General features: G+C 41.9%; 1 protein-coding gene across 4 annotated transcripts in view; it reads left to right on the top strand.

The window, feature by feature from the left end:
• The window catches only part of ZNF512 (zinc finger protein 512), a 98,284-nt gene extending 92,016 nt beyond the window's left edge, over positions 1-6,268 (top strand). For all 4 annotated transcript variants that reach the window (XM_033939145.1, XM_033939144.1, XM_033939142.1 and 1 more), the window contains 3 exons: positions 522-584; positions 3,688-3,786; positions 3,954-6,268. In XM_033939145.1, coding sequence (XP_033795036.1) covers positions 522-584; positions 3,688-3,786; positions 3,954-4,394 — 603 coding nt within the window. In that variant the 3' untranslated portion in view covers positions 4,395-6,268. The remainder of the gene's footprint in view (positions 1-521; positions 585-3,687; positions 3,787-3,953) is intronic.
• Positions 6,269-26,022: the final 19,754 nt, after the last annotated feature.

Here is a 26,022-nt window from a genome sequence, read left to right as displayed (position 1 = left end):
AAAATGCTGCCCGCGACGCATCCCTGTGCAGCTGAAGGCAGGAACAAGTTGTTGGTTCTGTAAAAAGATTTTGTGCTGGAAGTTGAACATGTTGTAAGAAAAGAAATGGTGTGATAAGTTTAACAAATAAAAATGTTAATAACACAAAAAGTACATGCCTACAAGATAGGAACAATTTCTGCTATTTACCATAGTATTTTATAAAGACACAAGTTACCTATGTGTCTTTATAAAGTAGCGCCTAAGTAGGTGTTTTGTTATAAAATTAATCTCTTAGAACCACCTGTCTGATGGTTTATTTAATGATATTGAAATAATTAGCTTTCAACTTATAATAAAGAAGATTATCAAGTCTGTTTCATAAACCTAGTTCCAATTGCATATACTTTGCCAGGGGCTAGTTTTTCTCAAAATCTTTTAACACTACATGGCAAAATGTTGTCTTTTAATGAAAGTTCAGTGTTTTTGATTAATACACGTGCTAAGCAAGGTTCACAAATCAGTTTGGTTTTCTTTCCTAGGGTTGTGAGGCAGTATACAGCAGTATCCCAGGATTGAAAGCTCATTTGGGCACCTGCTCACAGGTTGGTATACTAAAGGGTTCATTTTCAAAAAAGAGAGACATCCAAAAAATGACATAAACTGGCACTTGGATGTTTGGACTAGTAAGACTTCCAATTGGCCATTTTTGAAAGTGACTTTCTAGACGTCTTTCTGGTCAATTTGTCTCCAGTGCATCTAAATCTTAAGGGGGCATGTTAGAGGTGGGCTTATGACTTGGATGTTCTGCAGGGATAATCAAACTTTTAACAGAATGTCTAGGACACCATTTAGACGTTTGAGGCTAGACCTGTTTTAAAACGAATAAGTGTCAAAAAGGTGCTCAAACTGACCAGATGGCCACTGGAGGGATTAGGGCATGACCCACCCCCTCTTACTCCCCCAGTGTTCACCAACCCCCCTCCTGCCACCCAAAGATGTGAAAGAAACAGTACATGCCAGCCTCTATTACAGTTTCAGATGGCCACTCAGACACAGCTCAGCGTATCAGAGGGGCAGTCTAAGGGGTACTGCAGTGAATGTCACATTAAAAAGTCCCAGGTACAACATATCTTGGATTTTTCCCAATGTTTTTTTCCAAGTTCTACAACTTCTTTAAAACTGATAGTTTTGCCTCAGAACTGGTTGGGATGGAGTACTCAGATCCAAGTATTCCCAGTTCATGCTTTCTTTGCATGTGAAGAGCATCCTGCTGCAGAGCATGCGAAAAAGGGACACTAAAATAAAAATTTAAAAATCCAACTTATCGCAAACCACATATTTTAAACTTATAAGATATTGCTTTAGGCATCTGTTACATAGAAAACAGAACAAAATGAAGGCAGATAAAGACCATATGGCCATCTGCTATCTCATCCTCTTCTTTAGAGATCCAATATATTTGTCCCAAACTTTCTAGAATTCAAATATGGTTTGTCTCTACCACCTCCACTGGGAGGTCATTCCATGCATTGTCACCTGCCAGGGTCTCGGTAAGGTTAAGAAGACCCCCGGTAGAGGGTAGCACACTCCTGACGTGGCTCCCAAAGGGGGAGACCTCACTGGTGTCTCACTATCTTGGGCTTTGCTAAAAATAAAGCACCGTGAGTCAAGTTGAACAAAAAATAATGTGTAAAGTTTAATTAGTCACTTAACACATAAATCATATCAGATATTATTATAGTCCAAGTCTCCTTTCTTCCCAAACAAGGGCAAAAAGAAAGAAAACAGAAAACAAAAAGACTTTTAACTTTCACCCAGTCCAGTGAAAGCCCAGCAAGCTTTCTATCAGGTATACTTCCAGTCCAGGTTTTAGGGCTTGCTCTACCTGATCACCCAGTCTCTGAAAACCACAGCACAATTAGTCTCTTAAGCAATTATCCAGCCTTGAGCTGGCGTCCTGGACTTACTAATCAACACAGTCCAGTTTCTTCACCAGGTATTTACATTCTTGGATATAAAGTAAACTTTAAGCAGGAACAAAAGACAAAAACTGAAGCCTTACTGCAGGCTCCTAAACTTCCAGCCCTGATTAGCTCACAGTCCTTTGGGCTTCTCTTGAGCTTCTGCACAGCTGCAGTGTAGCCAGATAATCAGGCTGCTGCAGCACTGCTCTAAGCTTGTGTTACAGCACAAACAATCAAAATCAGTTCTGCCAAAACTCCTCCACTATTATTCCTGTACAGCCTTGTACCTGCAGTGTTTAGTGGAAAGTTGCCAAGCCCACATCCATGGCTTCTTCCATAACGGTCTCTGGCATACACCCTTCATCCAGGTCCATGCTTTCTGGTGTATCCAGCGGCTCTGCTGGCTCCTGAGGCATTGGAGCCTCACACTCCATTGGCTCTGGAGTGAGGTCTGGCCTTCCCCTGGCCCGGAGAACTCTCTCTGCCAGCCTCTCTTGGGCAGCCTCCTTTAATGCTCTGGAGAGCTGCTTAACAGGCTTAGGGCCACGCCCTACCCTGGGTGTTTGTGTGCCTAGCTTGTGTGTTCTTGGGCTCCCCCTCAGGCTACAGGGCAGAATATCACTGGGAGCTTGATTAAACCTCCTAGTGTGACTGGAAGCTTTTCTGGGTCGTGCAGTTAACCTATACTCTGGGTACTGCTCTAGGCTAGAAGACTCAGGATAGGCAGCTAGGCTTTCAGGATCTTCTTCCTGATCCTTCTCAGGGAGAGTCTGGTCTCGAGTAAGAGACTGAGAGCGGGGTTTCACTCTGACATGACCGTCTCGGGGAGCGGAAATGTCACAGCATTCACTACCCTTTCCATTAAGAAGTATTTTCTCAGGTTACTTCTGAGTCTATCCCCTTTCACCTTCATCCTATTCCTCCTCATTCCAGAGCTTCCTTTCATTTGAAAGAGACTTGCCTCATGTGCATTTATAATAATGTCAATATGTAAGTATCATCTTATACTAACTTGAGTAGACAAAATAGTTCACCTCACTTTTTTCTTATTTGTGATCCTGTTGGATATCTTTTGCATGGTAAAACTTTAAATGATAGAGCTGCTCATAAGTCATCACAGTATAAGTCATCTTGCAGGGGTGTCCAACCTTTTGACTTCCGTGGGCCGCATTGGCCAAAAAAAAAATGTTTCTGGGGCCACACAAACACGCAAATGCTGCAGCAAGACAGAGGAGGGAGCCGGCAAGATAATAAACACCCGGAAAACACTGCATCGTCCTCACCCGGGGCCGCACAAAATACTTCATGGGGCCGCAGGTTGGACACCCTGTTCTACAGCTTAGCCTAGGTTCCACAGTTGCTTTTGAAAGAGATGAAAAGTTACATTATTCAGTCCTTCAGTTAGGGAGACTTGAAAAGCAAATTTGAGGTGATGGGTGAGTCAATTTTACTAATATCTAGATTTTATAAGACAAAACAGGAACTTGATGAAGTCTATACTAACGCCAAAGATGAGTGAGAGACTTAGTGATGTATGGATTAAGGATATATGCTTGCTGATGGGGTTGGCAAATATTGAAAAATTGGGTAGTTAGTGACATCTAGTACAATTTTTCTATTATGTTAATTATTAGTTATGTTATCAGTTTGCATGTTGTCCATTTCTGAAATGCCCTCTTTTTAAAGCATTTGATAATACATCCATTATTCTCTTTAATGCTGTGTCTTTAATCACAAACAGGGAGATTTTGCCAGTGGGAAGTATATATGTTTGCTGTGTAAAAAGGAATTTGTGTCTGAGAGTGGAGTCAAATATCATATCCACAGTGTGCATTCTGAGGTAAGAGGTCTCCAGTGAACATCCCTAAGTAACTTATGTATTGCATTAAAGGCTTCTCTCTCTCTCTCTTTCCCCTAAATCTTCCCCTATCCTGTATCTTGGATTCCATTTCAAGAGGGCAAGGAAAAAAACAATCTTCACACCCTGATGTTTTTCTTTCCGTCTAGGAATGGTTTGTCGTAAATACTAAATCAGCAAGTTTTGAAAAACTGATCAAAAAGCAACAGAAAAATGATAAATATAAGTCACGCAAGAACAAAGCAGCAGCAAAGAACAGGCAAACTAAAAGAACTGGAGGATTTAAGGGAAATCATTCCATGAATAAGGTTCCAAATGCTACTGCAAATCTTAGGAGGAGCAAGAGAGTGCAACTGCCTGAGAAAAGCAACATAAGCACAAACAGAGGGATGAAGGGAAGAGAACCAAGAAAAGAGAACATGAAAGTTCCAGTTCCAAATTCCACAGTTATAAAAACAGAAACCTCCAAAAGTGCAGTATCAAAACCTGATACTTCCAAAGCCTCCACAGCACAAAACCCAAGAATTCCCAAACTCAGGCTTAGAGGCACAAGATCTGAGTCTTTACCATTGAAACCTGAAGTGCAGTGAAGGAGAAGCTGTAGTCAGATGGTAGTTTATCTTGGAACTAGGAAAAATGAAAGAAAAACCATAGTGGGAATGAGTGTGGCACATAAATACAGCAACATCTTTATGGATACCATAGACTAAGTCTTTCCTTTAATATCTACTGTTCAAATTCTAACATATTTCTAGTATATAGATGATGTGTTTTTCAATGTAACAGAAAGTGAACATTCAATTTCTACAGCTCCACCCATCCACATAGCTTCCCCCTGAAGCACTCCATGATTAAAATCAACTTCTTAAGTATAAGTGTGAAGAAAGACATAGAAACTGCCCATCTGTATTAAACAAAAATTGACAGACTGCCACACACTTCTCTATAGCTCCAACTTTCAACCCAGTCATCCTGTATTCAAATTGTTCCATATTGTCTAATCTGTTGCTGAAGACACTTAGTAGACATCTCACCTATCTTGGTAATGCCTTTGTTAAACATGCCACTCTGCCAGACTAATAGTAGAAATGCAACATGCTGTAGAAAAAGCCAAAGGAAGTCTGTTCCAGTACAAAGAGAAAAACAGACTGGGTGAATTTTTTTTTTCTTTTTCTTCCACTTCAGTTACTACCCCACAAAGACATCATCAAGGATTTTGAGCTTATGCTTACTGTAAGTGAAACATGAGAGACCTGCTCTATAACAAATGGCTCAGCCTCTCTAGTTTGCTCTTCAGGAGCAAACTACCATCCAACCAGGCAACAGAACGAAGAAGGACTTGCCCAGAAGAAATAAAGGACATGTAAATGTTCAAAAGTGCTATCCCTACTGCATTCCACAAATCCATGAATGTATGGATCATTGATGTTGACGTCTTATAATATGGTGCAATTCATTCAGAGCAAGAATTGTCCCAATAAGTGGGAAGGACCAAACAGGCTTTCAAAACCCATCATCAATGCAGTATAGATGATTGAACATAGACTTGTGGGACAAATATTTTCTCCTAAACAATGTGTAGTCTCTGACTTATTGGTATGGGTCATCAAGGGATTTTTTAAAAACATTTAAAAAAGGATGTCAAGGTAACTGAAATATATTAATCTTCAAAACCAAAATGGATAATGAAGACACTTGATTCATTAGAAATGTGAAGCCACCTTCTCTTCTGGATGAAGTGTTACCTTTAATACGCTGTTCCCTTTAATATAACCCATCCAGCAACTAGGCTTCTTCAAACTGTGTGATACCACTTGTCATCTGCTGACAATCTCTGGTGTGGAAATTCATCCCACACTATTCTGTAGATAAGTTGACATCATTTAGCAGACTTAATGTGATTTTGAAAATTCATGTACTATGTTTTTTGTTGATCCTTTAAAAGGAGTTGCACCCTATAATCTCAAGTGTATTATACATTGCTGTATAGTGTAGTAATTCTGTAGAATAAAATCTTTGTTTTCCTCATAATCTAGTGTGATTTCTCTCAGCTATTAATTATAACATTTAATGACAGCCCCGAAGTCATGCAGTTAATTCAAGATGTTTGTGAATTTGGTTTCCTCAACTTTAGTTATATTTCCAGGCTGCTGTGAAACCTGATGTTGTCACAAGCAGACTGGCAGCAACAAAACCTAGATAGAAAGCAAAACGATTCTAATGACACTTTTTTATTGCCACAGTCTTCCTTCATACTTTTACTGTCCCTATTCTTTTGTACCTTATTGGAAGATAAAAGGTGGGACAACAGTGGAAGTGAATGTGGAGAATAGAATGTAAAAAATGAAGGAGTAAGACAATATGATGGAAGGGCGAGAGATGAGAGATTTAGAGAGGAAAAATTAGTATAGGAGTAGAGAGAAGTAAAAAAAAAAAAAAAAAAAAAGCAAAAAAACCCCAGCAAGGTGAAGTATATAAAGATATAAGTAGAAGAAGAAGAAAAGGATTTAGGAGAACATAACTTAAAAGAGACACAAAAATTAAGGAAAAAGAGGTTGAAGATTCAAAAAAATTCTCCGTGGCCTACTCAGTGGGTAAAAAATATATATTTCCCAACTACTGTATTTGCTTACCAAGTCTGTCTGGTTGCCCTATCATTCTCTTTTCTACCCTGATACTTTTCTCCCAGGACAGATATCTTTCTCCTTTAGTTCTTTCACCATACAACCCTCTTATTCTCTCTCCTTCATTTCCCTCACCTCTCTCTGTAGCTCTTTAATTCTTCTCCTATAATTGTAGTTCTCTGAGGACAAGCAGACAAAATATTATTACATGTGGATGACGTCATCCACGGAACCCGATATAGACACTACCAAGTGCATAGTCACTTTAAATCTTTAGGAAGTGCCCATACTGCGTATTTGCTAGTGCCTTTCCACTTAAGTTCGGCTCACGAGACCATCAGTTTTGTTTTTTTGCAGAGCTAAGCTGTCTCTTCAGTTCATTCTTTGAACCTTTATCCTTCTTTTATGCCTTCCTATACTTCTTTTTCATTATTTTCCTCATAGTTCATTATTTTTATTGTGTTCCAGTATTTTATCCGACTTTAGTTCATTTTTAACTATTTTTCATTTTTCGGCCTTTGGGTCACTCCAGGCCCTTTTTCTCCCAGGAGCATCAATTGTTTTCAGCGTCCTAGTTACTTGAGCTCCCTGTGCCATTGAACCCTTTGATTTCACTTAGGCCATTTTTCCCTGCATGTCAAAGAGGGTACCAAGTGGCTATAAGATATGTTCTCGATTGTAATTGACCCATTTCAGGCTCTGACCCACATAATTGGTGTGTCTAGTCTCTGGGTCCTGAACATCAGGACATTAACTGTGGCCTCTGCCTCCATATGCAAAAGAGGTCACTCAAAGCACAAAAACTTCAGTTTAAAAAATTTTTGCTACTGCATCGACATCGAGCATGCCTGCCTCAGCCCAGCCCATGGATGCATCGAAGCGTTAATTGAGGAGAAGGTCTTGCACTCTTGCTTGACATCGAGCCTTGGAGTTGGCACGGACCCACTTGATCCATACATCGTCATCAGTAGAGGAGTTATCTCCTGCCTTGGACCATCAACAATCTTGACTCCTCTTGACGCATACCATGGCTCGCTTTGCAGAGAATATCTTTGACCATTCAGAGAAGGACTTGCCAGACTACTCAGCAGAAAGATCCTATGATATACCTTCAGATCCTTCCCCTTCTCCTCAAAAATGCAAGTCTCCACCAGAAAGTTTATCTTTTACTGGCTTTGTAAGGCCTATGGGGCAAGCTTTACTCATCAGAATGGAAACAGAGTAGGAGCCTTGCTCTGAATTATTTGAACTTTTTGACTTTGAGCACCACCAAACGAATGCATTAAGATTCCTTTGCATAAAGTAATGAAATATATCTTATTTAAGAACTGAGAGAAACCCCTTTCAGGCCAGGTAGTTCCTAAAAATATAGACACAATGTATAGAATTCAAATGTCTAGGATTTGACAAAACTCAACTTCAACATCATTTGTGCGTAGCCTTCCTCTGGACCAACTTCATCCTATTTATATCTTTTTGAAGGTGTGGTCTCCAAAAATGTATACAATATTCTGAATGAGGTATACAATATTCTGAATATACAGAGGCATCAATACCTCCTTTTTTCTACTGGCCATACCTCTCCCTATGCACTCTAACATCCTTCTAGCTTTCGTCATTGCCTTTTCAACCTATTTGGGCACCTTTAGATCACATACTAACACACCTAAGTCCCGCTCTTCTTTCGTACACAAAAGTTCTTCGCCCCCTAAAACTGTACCATTTCCTTGGGTTTTTGCAGCCCAAATTTCTTAGCATTTCTTAGCATTAAATCTTAGCTGCCAAATATCAGACCTTTCTTCAAGCTTCACTAGGTCCTTCCTCATGTTATCCACACAATCAGGGATGTCTACTCTATGGCAGATTTTGGTATCATCCACAAAGAGGCAAATCTTACCTGACAGCACTTCATCAATATCGCTTACAGAATGTTAAAAAGAACAGGCCCAACAACTGAACCTTGAGGCACACCATTGGTAAATATCCCTTTCCTCAGATCTCCATTGGCCACTACCCTCTGTCACCTTCCATTCAACTAGTTCCTGCACAAGTTCATCACTTTGGGGCCCATCCTGTTTATTTATTAGATGCCTGTGTGGAACACTGTCAAAGGCTTTGCTAAAATCTAAATACACAACATCAAGCACACTCCTTCTATTGAATTCCCGGTCACATAGTCTGATAAGACCTGTCTTTAGTGAATCCATGTTGCCTCTTGTCCTGTAATTCACTACATTCCAGAAATATCACTATTCTCTGTTTTAAAAGTGTTTCTATTAATTTACCCTACTTCCTTACTTCTACTTTTATGGAGCAGGACCATATCCATCCTTCTCCAGTCCTCTGGTACCACTCCTGATTCTAGATAAGCATTGAAAAGGTCAGCTGGTGGAGCCACCAGAACCTCTCTAAGTTTCTTCAGTATCCTCGGCTATACACTATCCAGTCTCATCGCTTTGTCCACCTTTTAGTTTAGCTAGTTCCTCACAAACTCAATCCTCTGAAAATCGATCAAGGTCTACCTCATCTCCATCCCTACTTATGTTTGTCTTCTGCTGTCACACAAAATCACAATCTCAACTTCAGTCCACACAGCAGTTGTCCTTTTGACTCCTTTTTAGAGAGCATTGCCAACATGTTTCTGCTTTTTCCTCTCAATCTCCCCATTGGAGGCACGTTGCTCTACTTCCATCAACATTGGACTGTTATCACAATGGATCAGTGGGTCACTCAGGGCTATGCCCTACGCTTGCTCAGAAATTCTCCAAACCAAAGAGTCTCATTTCATCTTCGTTCAGAAGACCTTCCTTCACCAAGAACCCTCAGACCTTCTCCAGCTAAACTCAGTACAAACTGTTCCTCTGCTAGAGAAAGGATGGAGGGTTCTAAGTAATACCAAAAAAGACCAGAGGCCTTTGGCCTTTCTAGACCTCCGGAGCCTCAACAAATACTTATTGAAGAAGTTTTGCATGGTCTTTCTGGGAACCTTTCTATCTCTGCTGGAAAAGGTGATTGGCTATGCTCTCTAGATCTAAAAGAGACCAACACTCACATATCCTTCGTACCTGCCTTCATATCTTTACAAAATTCCTGATGGTAATGATGACAGTTCTTCGTCACAGAAATTATCTTCACTTCCACATTGGTTCTCAACATTTCCAGTGCAAAGTCTAGCCCTTCAGACTGGCTTTGGCCTCTACAGTGCACTTCTGCTCGTCAAGTGTTATGCCTTTTGGGTGATGGTGTTGATGATGTACATCACTCCATTTGCACATCTTCATCTCAGAGTCCCACACCCTATCGGTTTAAAGTCATGGGACATATCTCTCTGCTTCAATTCAAGTCACTTCAAACCTTTGTCACTCTCTCCAGGCGGTGGATGGTTCCTCACAATCTCACTCGAGGTCTTCCTCATTTTCTCATCTCTTCCTTCCATTCACTGTCTGCCTTCTCTCTGCCTCTTCTATATTGCATGTGCTCTATTTGTATGCCTCTACCAGAAACTGCCTCTCCCTTTCCCCCCCCCCCCCCCAATTGGTCTGGCAACCATCTTCTTCCCTCCGTTCCCTCCCATGGTCTGGCATCTCTGTTTTCTTCCCTTCCATCTCTCACGCCCTCTCCCAGGTGGTTTTTAGCATCTCTCTCCTCCTTTCATCCCTTCAGATCTGGTATCTGTCAACTCCCCCTCGCCCAGTGTTCTGGTATCTCTCCTTTCCCTTCCTTTTCTGCTCTTCTCAATTTGTTTTCTACCTCTTTTCTACTTTCTTACTTTCCAGTCCTCAATTTCCTTTTCATTGTGTCTACCTTCAGCTTGCCACCTCTTTCCCTCACCCCTTCCAGTATCTCACTAACTCTATCCTCTTCCCCTAATCCAGCATGTGCCCTTTTTTCTTTATCCCCTCCTTCCATCCAGTATGGGCTCCCCTCTCTCTCTCCTCCCCACTTCCCTTCAGCGTCTGTTCCCTTCTCCACTTCCTTCCAGCATCTGTTCTCTCTATCTCTCCTCCCCATGTCTATTCAGCGTCTGCTCCCCTCTCCCTCCCTAATTCCATGCAGTGTCTGCTCCCTCCTCTCTCCTCCCCATTTCCCTTTGGTGTCTGTTCCTCTCTCCCCATCCCCGCTTTCATCCAGCATCTGCTCCTCCCTGTCTCTCCACTTCAGCGTCTTCTCTTCTCTCCTCTCCACTTCTGCGTCTTCTCTTCTCTCCTCTCCACTTCCTTCCAGCATCTGTTCCTCTCTCGCTTCTGCTCCCCTCTCCCTTCACACTTTCAAGCAGCATCTGCTCCCTTCTCTCTCTTCCCCATTTCCCTTCAGCATCTGTTCGTCACTCCCCTCCCCTTCGGCACCACTTGACCTCTTCCCCTCATCAGACCATCTCCCTTCCCGCCCATCACTCTCCGAGCAGCCTGGATGCAAAGCCTTCTCACAGGTTGCGTGCAATGACCCCGAAGCTTCTCCTATGTTGCAACTTCCTGTTTCTTCCTGGGCGGCTCTCATGAGAGGAGGACAGTCACGCGTGACTTATGAGAAGGCTGTGGCGTCTGGGTCGTTCAGAGAGAAAACTCTGAGAAGCGAAGGTGAGGGGAAGGGAAGGAGGAAGATGGCCCGATGAGGGGAAGAGATGCATGGACCTCAGCGATCGGGATGGAGGGGGCTGCTGGACCATGCAATCGTGAGAAGACTGCTTACTGGGAATGGGAAGGGAGTCAACACACAGCAGGTACTTTACTGCAGGGACAAGGCCATTCACTGCTCCACGGGGAAGTGAATGGCCTTGTCCCCGTTCCGGCAGATACCAATCTTTTTTTTGCCTCATTCCTGCGGGTTACCCGTGGCTCGCTGTGGGTAACAGTCACTGTGTCATTCTCTAGTCCTGTCTGGTAGGTATCAAAATATTCCATCATTTTAATTTCAAAGGTCTTACATTCTTGGATTGTCTTAAAAGTTCCCTTTTAGTATTCTTACCATAAAATCAGTGGTCAGATTTTCCAAAGTATCCGACAGAGGTGCCATCCTGGTTGGTATTCCAATTTTTAATATGATATCTATGTAAATTGATTAGCATCTGGCCTGTTTCACCAATATAACAACCCTCTTTGCACTTATACCACATTGGAAGATGAACATGTGACGGATCTCATATGATTTCATGTTTTACTTATATTTGTCAGCATTTGCTTATTTTTGATCTGAAGAAGAAGGGTTATCTTCAAAATCTCATAAAATGCATTGAGTTAGTCCAATAAAAAAGATATTACCTTATTTCCTTTGTTTTTTGTATTATTTCTATATATTACCTTTGAAAGTGGACTAACATAGCTACCACACCATTTCATTCAAGACAAGGATGTAGAAGAGAACCTAAACTGAATAGTGGATGAACAGGAAAATGGTCCTCAATATCAGTAACAGTAAGATACTTGAGCAGCTGGGCACATGATAGAAGGGCATTGGCGATAGCAGACAAGACACCAATGATGTCTCTTTTTTTTTTTTTTCTTCTTTTATAAGATTTTAAATTTATTTACAAGCACTTCACAACTTGATACAGATCAAAAGATTATATATAGTAACATACAAAGAGAAATTATGAAACTTTTTTTTTTTGGTTTGCAAGTGTTTTGTAAGAAGCAAAATATTTTATTAAATTTTAACTTGATATACAAGCAAGGTCTTGCAATACAAATACATACAGTATACACACATCCCATCATCACAACTGAGCCGATGGCTCTTCTCTCTCTGATGCTGTGGGAGTGTAGATCTTGATTGGCTGGATCTCGGGGGTGCCATACTGTCTACCTACTTTCAAGCTGGTGTGCTTGGTGTGTGTATGGATGGGGGTATGTGCGGGGATAAGGAAGGATTAAATGGTGCGGCTAGTATGGTATGCCTGGCTGGCTGCTGCCTGTTGGAATGGATGTGTGTGTGTGTGGGGGGGGGGGGGGGTTCTTTCTACTATAAAATTATTATTGTAGCCTTAGTTAGTTCTCCAGGGGGTATCCGCCCTATCATTGGCTGTTACCTAGAGTCCGCTGCAAGATTTACTCTTATACCCTTGCTTCCTGTGGGTATTCTGTTGACGGGCATGGCCTTGCTGATTCATCCTGATTGTTTACCGTTACCATTCCTGGACTGTTTGCACTGTGTTTGTATAACCTTGTATTACAACTTTTGTTTCTTGCTGTGATTTTGGCTGCATTATAAATAAAAATTATTAAAAAAAAAAAAAATTATGAAACTCTTATTTAGCCTACTACACAATCATGGGAGATCAAGAAAAGAAATAAAACATGTCCAAACTTGGAAGAAAAATAAAAGTTACAATTCAGAGTAACGGCAATGAACAACCTACTGCTGAATGGATGGTCCACCATCATCTGGCACGGTCATCAACTTTTCTTTTGACTCAACAAATTCTATCAGTTACTTAGGCTCAAAAAACAAGAACTTATTTAAATCAGATACATAACATTTTGCAGGAAATTTGCCAATGATGTCTTTTAATAATAATTTACTGAAATCCAAAAGCAGCTTCTGCAGTGTTGTTGTTTTTTTAATTGAATTCAGTAGAAAGTTGTTCAGGTGGGAGTTTACATCAAGGAATTATTGTCTGGATAGGAATGTCTGGAAGGAGTGGAAATGCGGTGGGCAAAACTGAAAGGAGCGATTGTAAGGGTGACAAACTTTTTTTTATGCCATTTTGGTTCTCAAAAGTAGTAGCTGAGAAGGTAAGGAAAAAGAGGTTAGCTTCCATAAACTACAAAAGATGGTAGAAAGAGGAAGACAGGCAGAAATATCTGGAAAAGTTAAGAGATCTGGTCTTATAATCAGGAAAGCAAAGATAAAAATGGAAGAAAAAAATAGCTGACATGGTAAAATGGGGAGACAAGACATTTTTTAGATATATTAGTGATAGGAAGAAGTGCAAAAGTGGCATTGTGAGACTCAAAGGTAAAGGGGAGGAATATGTAGAAGCTGATAATGAAAGGGCTGAATTGCTTAACAGATATTTCTGTTCTGTGTTCATGGCTGAAGCGCTGGAAGCGGGACCGCAGAAGACAAAAGTGAATAGGGATGGAGAAGTAATAGACCCTGATCAATTTTCAGAGGGTTGTATTGATGAGGAGCTAGCTAAATTAAAGGTAGACAAAGCAATGGGGCCGGATGGTGTACATCCTAGGGTGCTGAAGGAACTTAGGGAAGTTCTGGTAGCTCCGCTGACTGACCTTTTCAACGAGTCTCTAGAGTCAGGAGTGGTACCAGAGGACTGGCGAAGGGTGGATGTGTTCCCTCTCCACAAAAGTGGAAGTAAGGAAGAAGTAGAGAATTACAAGTTGGAAAGTCTGACTTCTGAGGTAAGCAAATTAATGAAAACACTTTTAAAGTTTCTGGAATCCTGTGGATTACAGGACCGGAAGCGACATGGATTCACTAGAGGTAGGTCTTGTCAGACAAATCTGATCAATTTCTTTGACTGAATGACCTGAGAATTGGATAAAGGATGTGCGGTAGATGTGGTATATTTAGACTTTAGCAAAGCCTTTGACAGTGTTCTACACAGATGTCTAATAAAAAACTGAGTGCCCTCAGGATGGGTCCCAAAGTGATGGGCTGGGTCAAGAACTGGTTGAGTGGAAGGTGACAGAGGATAGTGATCAATGGAGATTGCTCTGAGTGAAAGGGATGTTACTAGTGGTGTGCCTCAAGGTTCTGTTCTTGGGCTTGTTCTTTTTAACATTTTTATAGATGATATTGCTGAAGGGTTGTCGGGTAAGATTTGCCTCTTTGCGGATAATATGAAAATCTGCAATAGAGTAGACACGCCGGATGGTGTAAATAACATGAAGAAAGACCTGGTGAAGCTTGAAGAGTGGTCTGAAATTTGGTAGCTAAAATTTAATGCTAAGAAATGGAAGGTCATGCATTTGGGCTGCCAAATCCCGAGGGAATGGTACAGATTAGGGAGTGAAGAGCTTATGTGCATGACAGAAGAGCGGGACGGGTGTGATTGTATGTGATGATCTTATGGTGGCCAAACAGGTTGAAAAGGTGAAGGCGAAAGCTAGAAGGATGCTAGGTTGCATAGGGAGAGGCATGGCTAGTAGTAAAAAGGAGGTATTAATGCCCCTGTATAAGACTTTGGTGAGATATAAAAAGGATGGAATCGGTCCAGAGGAAGGCTACTAAAATGGTATTTGGTCTTCATCATAAGGCGTATGGGGACAGACTTAAAGATCTCAATCTGTATACTTTGGAAGAAAGGCGGGAGAGGGGAGATATAGAGACGGTTAAATATCTACGTAATGTAAATGCGCATGAGTCAAGTCTCTTTAATTTGAAAGGAAACTGCAATGAGAGGACATAGGATGAAGTTAAGAGGTGAGGCTCCAAAGTAATATAAGGAAATACTTTTGTGCAGAAAGGGTGGTAGATGCATGGAACAGTCTCCCAGAAGAGATGGTGGAGACTTAGATTGTATCTGAATTCAAAAGGGCCTGGGATAGGCACGTGGGATCTCTCGGAGTGAGAAAGAGATAATGGTTACTGTGGATGGGCAGACTGGATGGGCCATTTGGCCTTTATCTGCCATCATGTTTCTCTGTGTTTTTACATACAGATATTAGTTTCAAGTTTTTAGAGGATGGCATGGGGACAAAATGTGTCCCTGTCCCTTTCTCTATTCCCGCCCCATCTTTCTATGCTCTTTCCCCATCCCTGCCCTGTCCCGGTGTCATTCTCTACTAAATTCTGGCCCTTGAGGTCCACAGATAGGCCAGGATATCCACAATGAATATACAGGACAGAAGAGATTTGCATGTACTGTCTCCTTGGTATATAGATCTCATTTATACATACTCATTGTGGATATTCTGAAAACCTGGCCTGCCTGTGGGTCTCAAGAACTGGAATTGAGTAGCTCTGGTTTCCACCTCCTGAGCTCCAGAATATAAAGGTGTATTGATGCTTCAAAACAGTATGAAGTTTGCTTTGATTTTTTTCCAAGGCTTGCACTTCAGAGGGAAAATACCTGTGACCCAGAATTCAGAAAAAATTTCCAGAATGACATCAAAAGATATTTTTGTAGGTCATACTGTACAGGGCACAACCAACCATCTATCTAAACTTCTGAAATGGTGTCTTATCATAATTCTTGACACAGTAAAAGCCATTTTTATATCATTTATCTTGTGAACTCCTCTACTCGTCTATACTTCAGAGTGTGCACGGCCAGCTTGAGACCAACTAGCCTTTCACAAAAGAAAAGACTTGCCTCACTATCAGGTTGTATAAGATGAGTTCGGTAATTGCTTTTGGGTAATAAAACAGGTGGCCTGATTGTGTGCCATAAGACATGTGTGTTTGCTCCACTTAGTTTCTGATAAGTGTTTTAAAGAAAGTTTATTTCTAACTTCATTCTAAGTTACATAACTTAAATTTTGGTTATTTTCCTTTTCATTCTTGGTTATGATACTTTCTTATAAATAATAAAGCTTTCATCTTTATTGTTCTTAGTGCTTGTATTAACCGGTTTGTTAGTATATCTAGGAGGAGTAAGAACTCGGATCTGCCCAGTTTGAGGAACATGATACTAATTCCAGAGTGCTTTACAAAAATATTATTTGTACATTAGTACATACCACTAGGTGGTGAATTATTGTTCTCCTACAAAGACATAGAATGCTTGGCAAAAGGTTATGGCATTGAGGATATTGATGTATAAGAATGAAAATGCTACAGCATATCCTGGAGGGTGTGTTTTAATACCAATAGCGAGGCCTTGATCCCCCAGAGGTCTCCAGTACCTCGGACATAGACCCAGTCCTGGGATTGGTTGTTCACAATAGGCAGGGACTCAAACTTCTCCAGGCAAATTCTTCTGTGAGTCAAGTTTGAAGTGCTCCTGGGTATCTGAGGAAACACCAGAGGTTTTCTCACATGAGGATTCCTTTGGTCTTCCCTCAGATCCTTCCTTTACAGCAAAGTCAACTGTATGTATACAGCCCAGAATGCTCTAGATTTTAGAATCTACAGCTTCCAAATCGTTCCATGGTGGTTGAATCCCTTTTCAAAAGAATCATGAAAACTCATTCCTCAGTGAGCCTGGGACCTTGGAGCTTTTTAGGAAGGTATTTCAGAATACTATGCTTATCTTCCACATAGTTTATTATCAGCTCTTAAAGAGCATGCACTTACAGAATGTTGTGCACAGTGTGGTGGAATTCATTGACACATTACCCTGGGAGATAACTAATAAACTCCACCAGCTAGTAGCCAAAGAGCAGGAGTGTGGAAAATACATGATCAGGGTGACCTATTATATTTTTGATGTGGCATTTAGGGCCTCTCCAGTGGGGATTGGATAGCAGAGAGCAGCATAGGTATCCCCCCCCCCCTCAAGTTCCTTCCAGATAACTCAGGGACCTTACTGTTGCCTATAACAGCAGAGGGCCCAAAAGTGCTAGTCAGATCCTCAGTCAATAACAAAGATGAGGTTTTTACTGGCTTCAAGAGAGCATAGTATTAAAGGACAGTTGAATTTTTTTCATTGCAGAGTGGCCCCTTATAACCTCAGTTTAGTGGGTTCTGAAAATAGTCCAGATGGGTTACAGTCTGCAATTGAAATGACTCGATCCAGATTGCCTAACAAGAGCATTAAAATTAACCTCTCAGCATTAGGGACTGCTTATGAAGGAATTCTGTACTCTACAGCCTAGTATGATCAAACCAATTCCACCATGAGAAAGAGAAGGGATGATCATTGCTTTGTATATGTTTTCTTTTGTATACTACTTAATATTTTTTGTCAATAGTGGTATATCAGATTAATAAATCCAATCCAATATAACTCTCTGGTCATGAAAAAGACAGGAAAATTTCATCCTATCCTAGATCTAAGGGCCCTGAACATAGATCTGGTCAGACAAAAGTTCAAGATGGTTTCCCCATTCCCATGAATCAAAAAGAGGTGTGGGGGGGGGGGGGGGGGGTGGTTAGCTATGCTCTCTGGACTTAAAGGATGCATATACAGTATCTGCATTCAGATACTTCCTGTGGCTTGGGATATAGCTAAAATTTTCAAGCAGAGAAGCATCAGTTCCAGTATCATGTACTGTCATTTAGCCTTATGTCAACACCAAGTACCAAATTCTATAAACAATATCCTGATTATAGGCGGCTGTAGGTGTCCTACTGCTGTCTAACCAGGCAATTGGGACGCATGTTTTCTAAAAATTAAAAAAAAACCCAAGGCAGGCCACCTACACTAGATGTCTTTTGAGGGTGCAGAGAGGCACCTAGGAACGCTTAAGCTTGCCCAAGGCTGGGTGTGGGCATGGTTTCACCCATAAGTGGCCTTAGGTGAGCTTAAGCGATCCTAGCCGTCTCCAGTGTAGGCCAGCAAAATGCTGACCTACATTTCTAATAGACACGGCAACTAAACTGATCACAGCAAGGAAATTTCTCTGCTGCGATCAGCTGAGTGGCCACAGCAGGACAACCCCACCAGAAGCCGACCGGCAGGAGGGATGCCAATTCCCTCCCACCACCACCCCCAAACCCCCCCCATACTGTCAGTGGTAGGAGGGATGCCCAATCCCTCCTGCCGCAAACCCCAAAACAATCCCTTGCAGAAGGGATGCCCATTCCTTCTTGCTGGCACCCACTGAACAAATGACCCCACCCCATGAAACCCTGACCCCCCTGTGCCCACACAGACCCCATCCCCATACCTTTACAAGCAAAGCCAGCTGGAGGGATGCCTAATCCTTCTGGCCAGCAGGGCCACCCTTCCCTAAGACTCCGATTGGCCAGATACCTAAAGCCACTCCCATGAGCATGGACTTAGGGATCTGGACAATTGGAGTCTTAGGCCACTCCCAGAATGCACTGGGAAGGAGGCCAAAGACTCTGGTTGGCCCAGGTGCCTAAAGCCCCTCCTTTGGGAGGGGCCTTAGGTACCTGGGCCTCTCCCTGGTGCATCCCAGGATGCACTGGGAAGAAGACATGCCATTCTGACGAGGCGGGCATGCTGGGGATTGTTTTGGGGTTTGCGGCAGGAGTGATTGGGCATCTCTCCTGTCACAGACATTGGGGAGGGGGTTTTCAGGGATGACAGCAGGAGGGAGTGGGCATTCCTCCTGCCAACTGACTTGCGGTGGGGTTTGGAGTTCCCTGCCACTGCTGCTCAGCTGATCGTGGCAGGGAGATTCTCTTGCCATGATCAGCTCAGCGGCAACACAATTTTGTAAATGGTGCCTGTGACATGGACGCCAGTTAGAGAATTGCAGTGGTTAAGCGGGGCGATTTTGTATTGGATGCCTGTGTGCGATTCTCAAAAGCCGCTTAGGCGGCTGCTGAGACCTGGTGTCTAATACAGAATCAAGCCCCAGGTGTCTTCACAGTACTTAGCAGTCATCCAACATCTCTGTGCAGTCTGGAAGTGCATTCTTAGATAATTGGTTGGTCAAAAACTTGTCAGAGGAAAGGGCAAATGAATCAATGCACATGATCATTTGGATCCTGGAGCTGCTAGGGTTCACAAACTATCCCAAGTCTCATCTCAGCTTGTCATAGGGTCATTCCATGTCAAGTGGTCCAGAGCTCACCACTTGACCATCTTAGAAATTGATGAAATTTTTTCAAGGAATATATTAGGACTTCCAATTAAGATATCCATAGTTTTGGGGCATGGTCTCATGTACTTTCATATTCCATGAGGTTAAAAGCACCACTGCCTTCAGCTTTCTGAGTAAATACAAATCTGGACCTTTATTAACACTTTCATAAGAGCCATTGAAATCCACTATTCTTTTCTGCTGCTTCTTAGAAAGAAAAAGTGCATTTTCCTCAAACCATCATTCTTAAATTAGGTTTTTATGTTTTCTTTGTCTCCTAAGCCCTTACTTATTAATGATTTGTTGGTTTTTATGACAGCATGCCTTTTTTGGCATTTAAATTGCACCATATGGCACTTTTAGTAGTAGAAAGGTATGTTTGAAATGTGGCCAACAAAAATCTTGGTCCAGATAGTGAACTTCATAACCAAATTATCTTAGTAGGGCACTTTAATCACTTCTGCCCTGAAATCTAGAGTGCAGAAAAGTAAAAGTTTTTTACAGTGTCAATGGGACCTTGTCTGTTACGCTGACTCTGAGACAAACAAGGCAAACTAAGGGCTCCCTTTACTAAGCTGCGATAGCGGTTTTAGCGTGCGCTGAATTGCCTGAGCTGGCGTTAGTTCTAGCCATGTAGCGCAGAATTAGCGTGTGCTAAAATGCGTGCGCTAAAAATGCTACCGCAACTTAGTAAAAGGAGCCCTAAGTCTGGCTTGCATTCTGCTTTTAAATCCTGGCTTTTTCCTGATCATAGCCTTGTTCATTTTTATCATGTTTACTGTTTTGTCTTAGAGCTGCAAGGCCCCCTCCCCCACACACATACATTTAAAGTTTGTTTTACACATAGGAGAGGGATTTCATAAAATTGTGTGATTTCATACACAAGCATAGAATAGATGTGCAGAAAATATGTAGCTACTTTATATGAAGTGTGCTTATAGACGTTCCCAGAGGTAAAGTTGTGATGTATGTGCATATTTTAGAAAGATGCAAGTAAAAGCACACATTTATACCAGCTTTGGAACAGATGGAAATATATGCATCAGTATTTGCATACTATTGAGACTGGTTATGAGAAGCCTATGTTGCCTTTTATAAAATACTAGCTGATGCCCCGGCGTTGCACGGGTATTTAATTATAGCAATAACACTGTAAATGGATTCAAATAAAGATACTTTATAGTGATGAATGAAATTATTTTTTTACAGCTTAATAAAAAGTACAATATTCAAATTATAATGTGAAATATTTGACAAAATGAATACAATACAACTATCGCAAAACGTGATTATAAACAACAATTTTAGTTTCACCTCCTGGAGCAAGAACATATAAATTCTTGGGTGAACCCACCCTTGAGCAAGCAACATAGAGTTGTGGGCCGTGAGACCCCCAGAACATATCACCTCAGGTAGTGAGGGATCTGCATACCAAGTTTCGTTCAAATCGGTCAAGCCGTTTTTGAATTACTGTGAGAATGGCAGCTTTTTACATTTTTTCCATTGACATGAATGGGTGAAATCTGATTTTCTGTTTGTAGCTCCGCCCACGAGTGCAGGTGGGCCGCGAGACCCCCAGAACATATCACCCCAGGTAGTGAGGGATCAGCATACCAAGTTTCGTTCAAATCGGTCAAGCCGTTTTTGAATTACAGTGAGAATGGCAGCTTTTTACATTTTTTCCATTGACATGAATGGGTGAAATCTGATTTTCTGTTTGTAGCTCCGCGAGAATGGCAGCTTTTTACATATTTTCCATTGACATGAATGGGTGAAATCTGATTTTCTGTTTGTAGCTCCGCCCACGTGTGCAGGTGGGCCGCGAGACCCCCAGAACATATCACCCCAGGTAGTGAGGGATCTGCATATCAAGTTTCGTTCAAATCGGTCAAGCCGTTTTTGAATTATAGTGAGAATGGCAGCTTTTTACATTTTTTCCATTGACATGAATGGGTGAAATCTGATTTTCTGTTTGTAGCTCCGCCCACGTGTGCAGGTGGGCCGTGAGACCCCCAGAGCATATCATCCCAGGTAGTGAGGGATCTGCATACCAAGTTTCGTTCAAATCGGTAAAGCCGTTTTTGAATTACTGTGAGAATGGCAGCTTTTTACATTTTTTCCATTGACATGAATGGGTGAAATCTGATTTTCTGTTTGTAGCTCCGCCCACGTGTACAGGTGGGCCTCGAGACCCCCAGAACATATCACCCCAGGTAGTGAGGGATCTGCATACCAAGTTTCGTTCAAATCGGTCAAGCCGTTTTTGAATTACTGTGAGAATGGCAGCTTTTTACATTTTTTCCATTGACATGAATGGGTGAAATCTGATTTTATGTTTGTAGCTCTGCCCACGTGTGCAGGTGGGCCGCGAGACCCCCAGAACATATCATCCCAGGTAGTGAGGGATCTGCATACCAAGTTTTGTTCAAATCGGTCAAGCCGTTTTTGCTTGATCGCGGCACATACACACAAACATACATACACACATACATACCTACGATTTTATATATATATAGATGAATGTGTTTCATCTTAAAAATGAAAGCTTGAATATAAAGAAAAACAACAATACACTACAGCCATGTAATTTCAAAACAACCTATACTGGTCAAAAATTCATAACAAAAATTCATATAAATATGTTTTCATCCCTTATTTTAATGTGATGGGATCATTCCCAGTAAACACAGCAGTTTCACTTTGTGCTCGTTTACTTCTTTAATCATGTTATAAGTCCCAGTTTTTCTATGACTGAATATTTCTTTAAAAATAAGTAAAAGGGGATACAATTTAAAATTCCAATGGTGAGCTAATGTGTGCAGTTTAATTGGGAAAGCTTCATGTAACTCTGGTTACTGGGCCACAAACCAATTTATATAAGAAAAGCAGGACATAGCATAGGTGAGCAGTTAAAGGAAGACCCCCAATCTTTATTGCTATGGAGGTATGTAAGTTTTATGCCACGGGACGGGAAAAAGGAATTTCTTATAGAGAAACAGTGCCCCAAGTGGCCTTAAGAATATAAGAATAGCCTTACTGGCTCAGACCAATGGTCCATCTTGCCCAGTAACATGTTCTCATGGTGGCCAACCAGGTCGCTAGTACCTGGCCAAAGCCCAAGAGGTACCAATATTCCATGCTACCGATCCAGGGCAAGCAGTGGCTTTCCCGTGTCTTTCTCAATAACAGACTATGGACTTTTCCTCCAGGAAACTATCCAACCCTTTCTTAAAGCCAGCTACGCTATCCACTCTTACCACAACAGCTGGCAATGCGCTCCAGAGCTTAACTATTCTCTGAGACTTCAGTGTTTTGGTATTGATTGGAGACCCACTCCTATTTGTTTATTAGGATGTATTTAACGCCTTTTTGAAAGAGTTCACTCAAGGCAGTGTCCAGCTTAATAATACTTATAGGATTCCTGGACAGATTGCAGATCTCACCTATCACCAGCCTTTTAAATTAGAAAACTCTTATATGTGACCTGATGAGCAAAAAGGTACCAAAAGTGGGGGTATGTGGCCATTCTATCTCCAGATAGAGGAATATCAACTACAGAACCATGCACATTTTCAGCCTCAGATGAAACAAGAAACATCAATTAAAAAAGTACATGGAGGGGGGGGGGGAAACATTTGATAAAAGCAAACTTAAAACATCTATATCTCTGTAATCCATAGGAAGTTACGGATAAAATTTTATCCCTATAGTACAAAAAAATTTTGTCCCTATAGTACAAAAAAATTTCAAAAATGAAAGTTGCACAAATTTACTCCTTCAGTCTTTTGTAGTCTTTATCTCTAAAAAAAAAATGTATTTCCTTAGACTACTCCCGAGGTGATAGACTCAGGAGCAATCTGAGGAAATACTTTTTTACAGAAAGGGTGGTAGATGTGTGGAACAGTCTCCCGGAAGAGGTGGTGGAGACAGAGACTATCTGAATTCAAGAAAGCCTGGGATAGGCACTTGGGATCTCTTAGACAGTGGAAGAGATAATAGTTACTGCGGATGGGCAGACTGAATGGACCATTTGGCCTTTATCTGCTGTCATGTTTCTATCTCTGTTATTTGTAACCCCACTTTTGGTACCGTTTTGCTTAACAGATCACAGTTTGTCATTTAACATTTGAGCACTTCGGTGACATTTGCACAGAACTGACTGAAGCTTCTGTACAAAGAAAACATTATTTTGGAGTATTTATTTATTAGGATTTCTTTCACGCCTTTTGAAGGATTTCATTCAAGATAGTGTACAGGAAGAATAATAATAATAATAATAATAACTTTATTTTTGTATACTGCCATACCCCGAAGAGTTCTAGGCGGTTCACATTAGTTAAACAGAGATTACAAGTGGTTACATATCAAATTGATCATAGAGTAGTTAAACAGAGATTACAAGTGGTTACATATCAAATTGATCATAGAGTTGCGAACAGCAAGGAAAGAAGTAATGGGAAGAGGAGGGAGAACGGGGGAGGAGCGAGGGTCAGAAGGGGGGGAAGAGGATTGGAAAGGGGCATTAAGGGTCTTGGTCTCGGAATAGGTGAGTTTTGAGTAATTTTCTGAAGTCGAGGTAGTTGTGGGCCTTGAGGACCATTTGGGCTAGCCAAGGGTTTAGTTTGGTGGCTTGGAAGGTGTAGGTTTTGTCTAGGAATTTTTTTGAGTGGCATAGTTTTAGGGAGGGGAAGGCGAAAAGTTTTATTTTACGGGAGTTCTTGTAGTTGTGGTTAAGGGTAAAGTGAGAGGTGATGTAGCTTGGGGATAAACCAGATATAGTTTTGTAGCAAAAACAGGCGAATTTGAATATGATTCTGGATTCTAGTGGGAGCCAGTGGAGATTATGGTAGAAAGGGGTGATGTGGTCCCATTTTTTCAGGCCAAATATGAGGTGGACAGCGGTGTTCTGGATCATCCTTAGTCTCCTGATGGTTTTCTTTGTGGAGCCTAAGTAGATGATGTTGCAGTAGTCCAGTATGCTGAGGATGGAGGATTGTACTAAGAGGCGGAATGAAGAGTCATCGAAGTATTTTTTTATGGTGCGGAGTTTCCATAGTATCGAGATACTTTTCCTGACTGTGATATCAGTGTGTTTCTCGAGGGATAGATGTTTGTCCAGTGTTACTCCCAGAACTTTTAAGGTTTGTTCAAGGGGGAATGTGGATCCTTTCACTTGAATAGTGGTGTCTTTGATTTTGTCATTGGGGGTTGCTAGGAAGAATTTTGTTTTGTCTGGGTTTGGTTTTAGTCTAAAGGATAGCATCCAGAGTTCTATCTGACTAATTATGCTTGTGAGGGAGTTGAGGAGTTCTTGAGTGAAACTGGTTAGAAGGATGACTATGGTAATGTCGTCTGTGTATATAAAGAATTTTAGCTTGAGGCTTTGCAGGAGGTTTCCTAGGGAGGTGAGGTAGATGTTGAACAGGGTGGGGGACAGGGGGGAGCCCTGTGGCACACCGCAGGAGTTTTCCCATGGGTAGGAGAGAGAGTCATTTTTGAATACCCTGTAAGATCTGTTCCGTAGGAACCCATTGAACCAGTTAAGGACCTGGCCGGAGATGCCAATGTAGGCAAGGCAGTCTAGGAGAATGTCGTGGTCGACTAGATCGAATGCACTGCTCAGGTCCAGTTGTATAATCAGGGCACTGGTTCCCCGGCTGAAGAGTGTGTGTATGTGGTCTAGGAGGGAGGCTATGATGGTTTCGGTGCTGTGGTTGGAGCGAAACTTCCTCTCCGACGTCAAAATTGATGTCAGGAAGAAGGCAAGAAGCAGTGGCGGCGGCCCAGAGTTTGAATCGTCACGGCAGGGAGGCAGACTGGCAGGCAGCGGTGGTACACGGATGGCGGGGAGGTTTGAATCCAGGGGGGGGTGAATTGGGGGGGTTGAATCAGGCACTGGAGGGAGGGAAGGAGGTAGGCAGGCAGGTAGGCTTCGGGGGAGGGACAAAGGCAATGGAAGACATGGGAAGGAGGCACTAGGGACACAGGACAGAGGCACTGGGGACATTATGGACATGGGAACGAGGCACTGGAGGCACTAAGGACACAGGACAGAGGCACTGGGGGGCACTATGGACATGGGAAGGAGGCACTGGGGGCACTAAGGACAAGGGAAGGAGGCACTAGGGACAAGGGAAGGACACTGGGGCACTAGGGACACAGGACAAAGGCACTGGGGGCACTAGGGACATGGGAAGGAGGCACTGGGGACACTAAGGACACAGGACAGAGGCACTGGGGACATTATGGACATGGGAAGCAGGCACTGGGGGCATTAAGGACACAGGACAGAGGCACTGGGGGGGCACTATGGACATGGGAAGGAGGCACTGGGGGCACTAAGGACATGGGAAGGAAGGAGGGAGGGAATAGAAAGGGACAATTGTTAGGCCTGAGCGCAGAAAGAAAGAAATGAAAAAAAGGATACACAGTCAGAAGGAAACACAACCAGAGACTCATGAAATCACCAGACAGAAAAGATAGGAAAAATGATTTTATTTTCAATTTAGTGATCAAAACGTGTCAGTTTTGAGAATTTATATCTGCTGTCTATATTTTGCACTATATTTGTCTATTTTTCTATAGTTATTGAGGTGACATTGCATATTTTAAAGTCATTTGCCTTGACATCTTTGAAAACCCCCCAAATATAATTAACATTTTCTCTGCGTATAGTGTGCTTTGTAGTTTTTTAAATTTTAAGGTTACCATTATGAATATGAAGATATGTATACATGAAAAATGAATGGAAGAAATTGGGGGTGGGATTGGGGCGGGGCTAGGGTAGGATTGGGGGTGGGACTGACAATTAATAGATGTTCCCTTTTGATGAAAAAAATAAATGGTGTTAGCTATAGTATGTGCAGCCAGTGTCACTCCTGTGTGTGTGAGTATGTCTTGCAAGTTACAGTAGTTCTTCCATTAATGGTCTGGTTGAAGAGACAAGCTTTCACCTGCTTCCTTGAAATAGAGATAGT

Source organism: Geotrypetes seraphini, chromosome 3 (genome assembly GCF_902459505.1).
Source record: "Geotrypetes seraphini chromosome 3, aGeoSer1.1, whole genome shotgun sequence".
Classification (NCBI taxonomy): domain Eukaryota; kingdom Metazoa; phylum Chordata; class Amphibia; order Gymnophiona; family Dermophiidae; genus Geotrypetes; species Geotrypetes seraphini.
The sequence above is the reverse complement of the archived record's forward strand: the minus strand, read 5'-3'. Positions and strand labels throughout refer to the sequence as shown.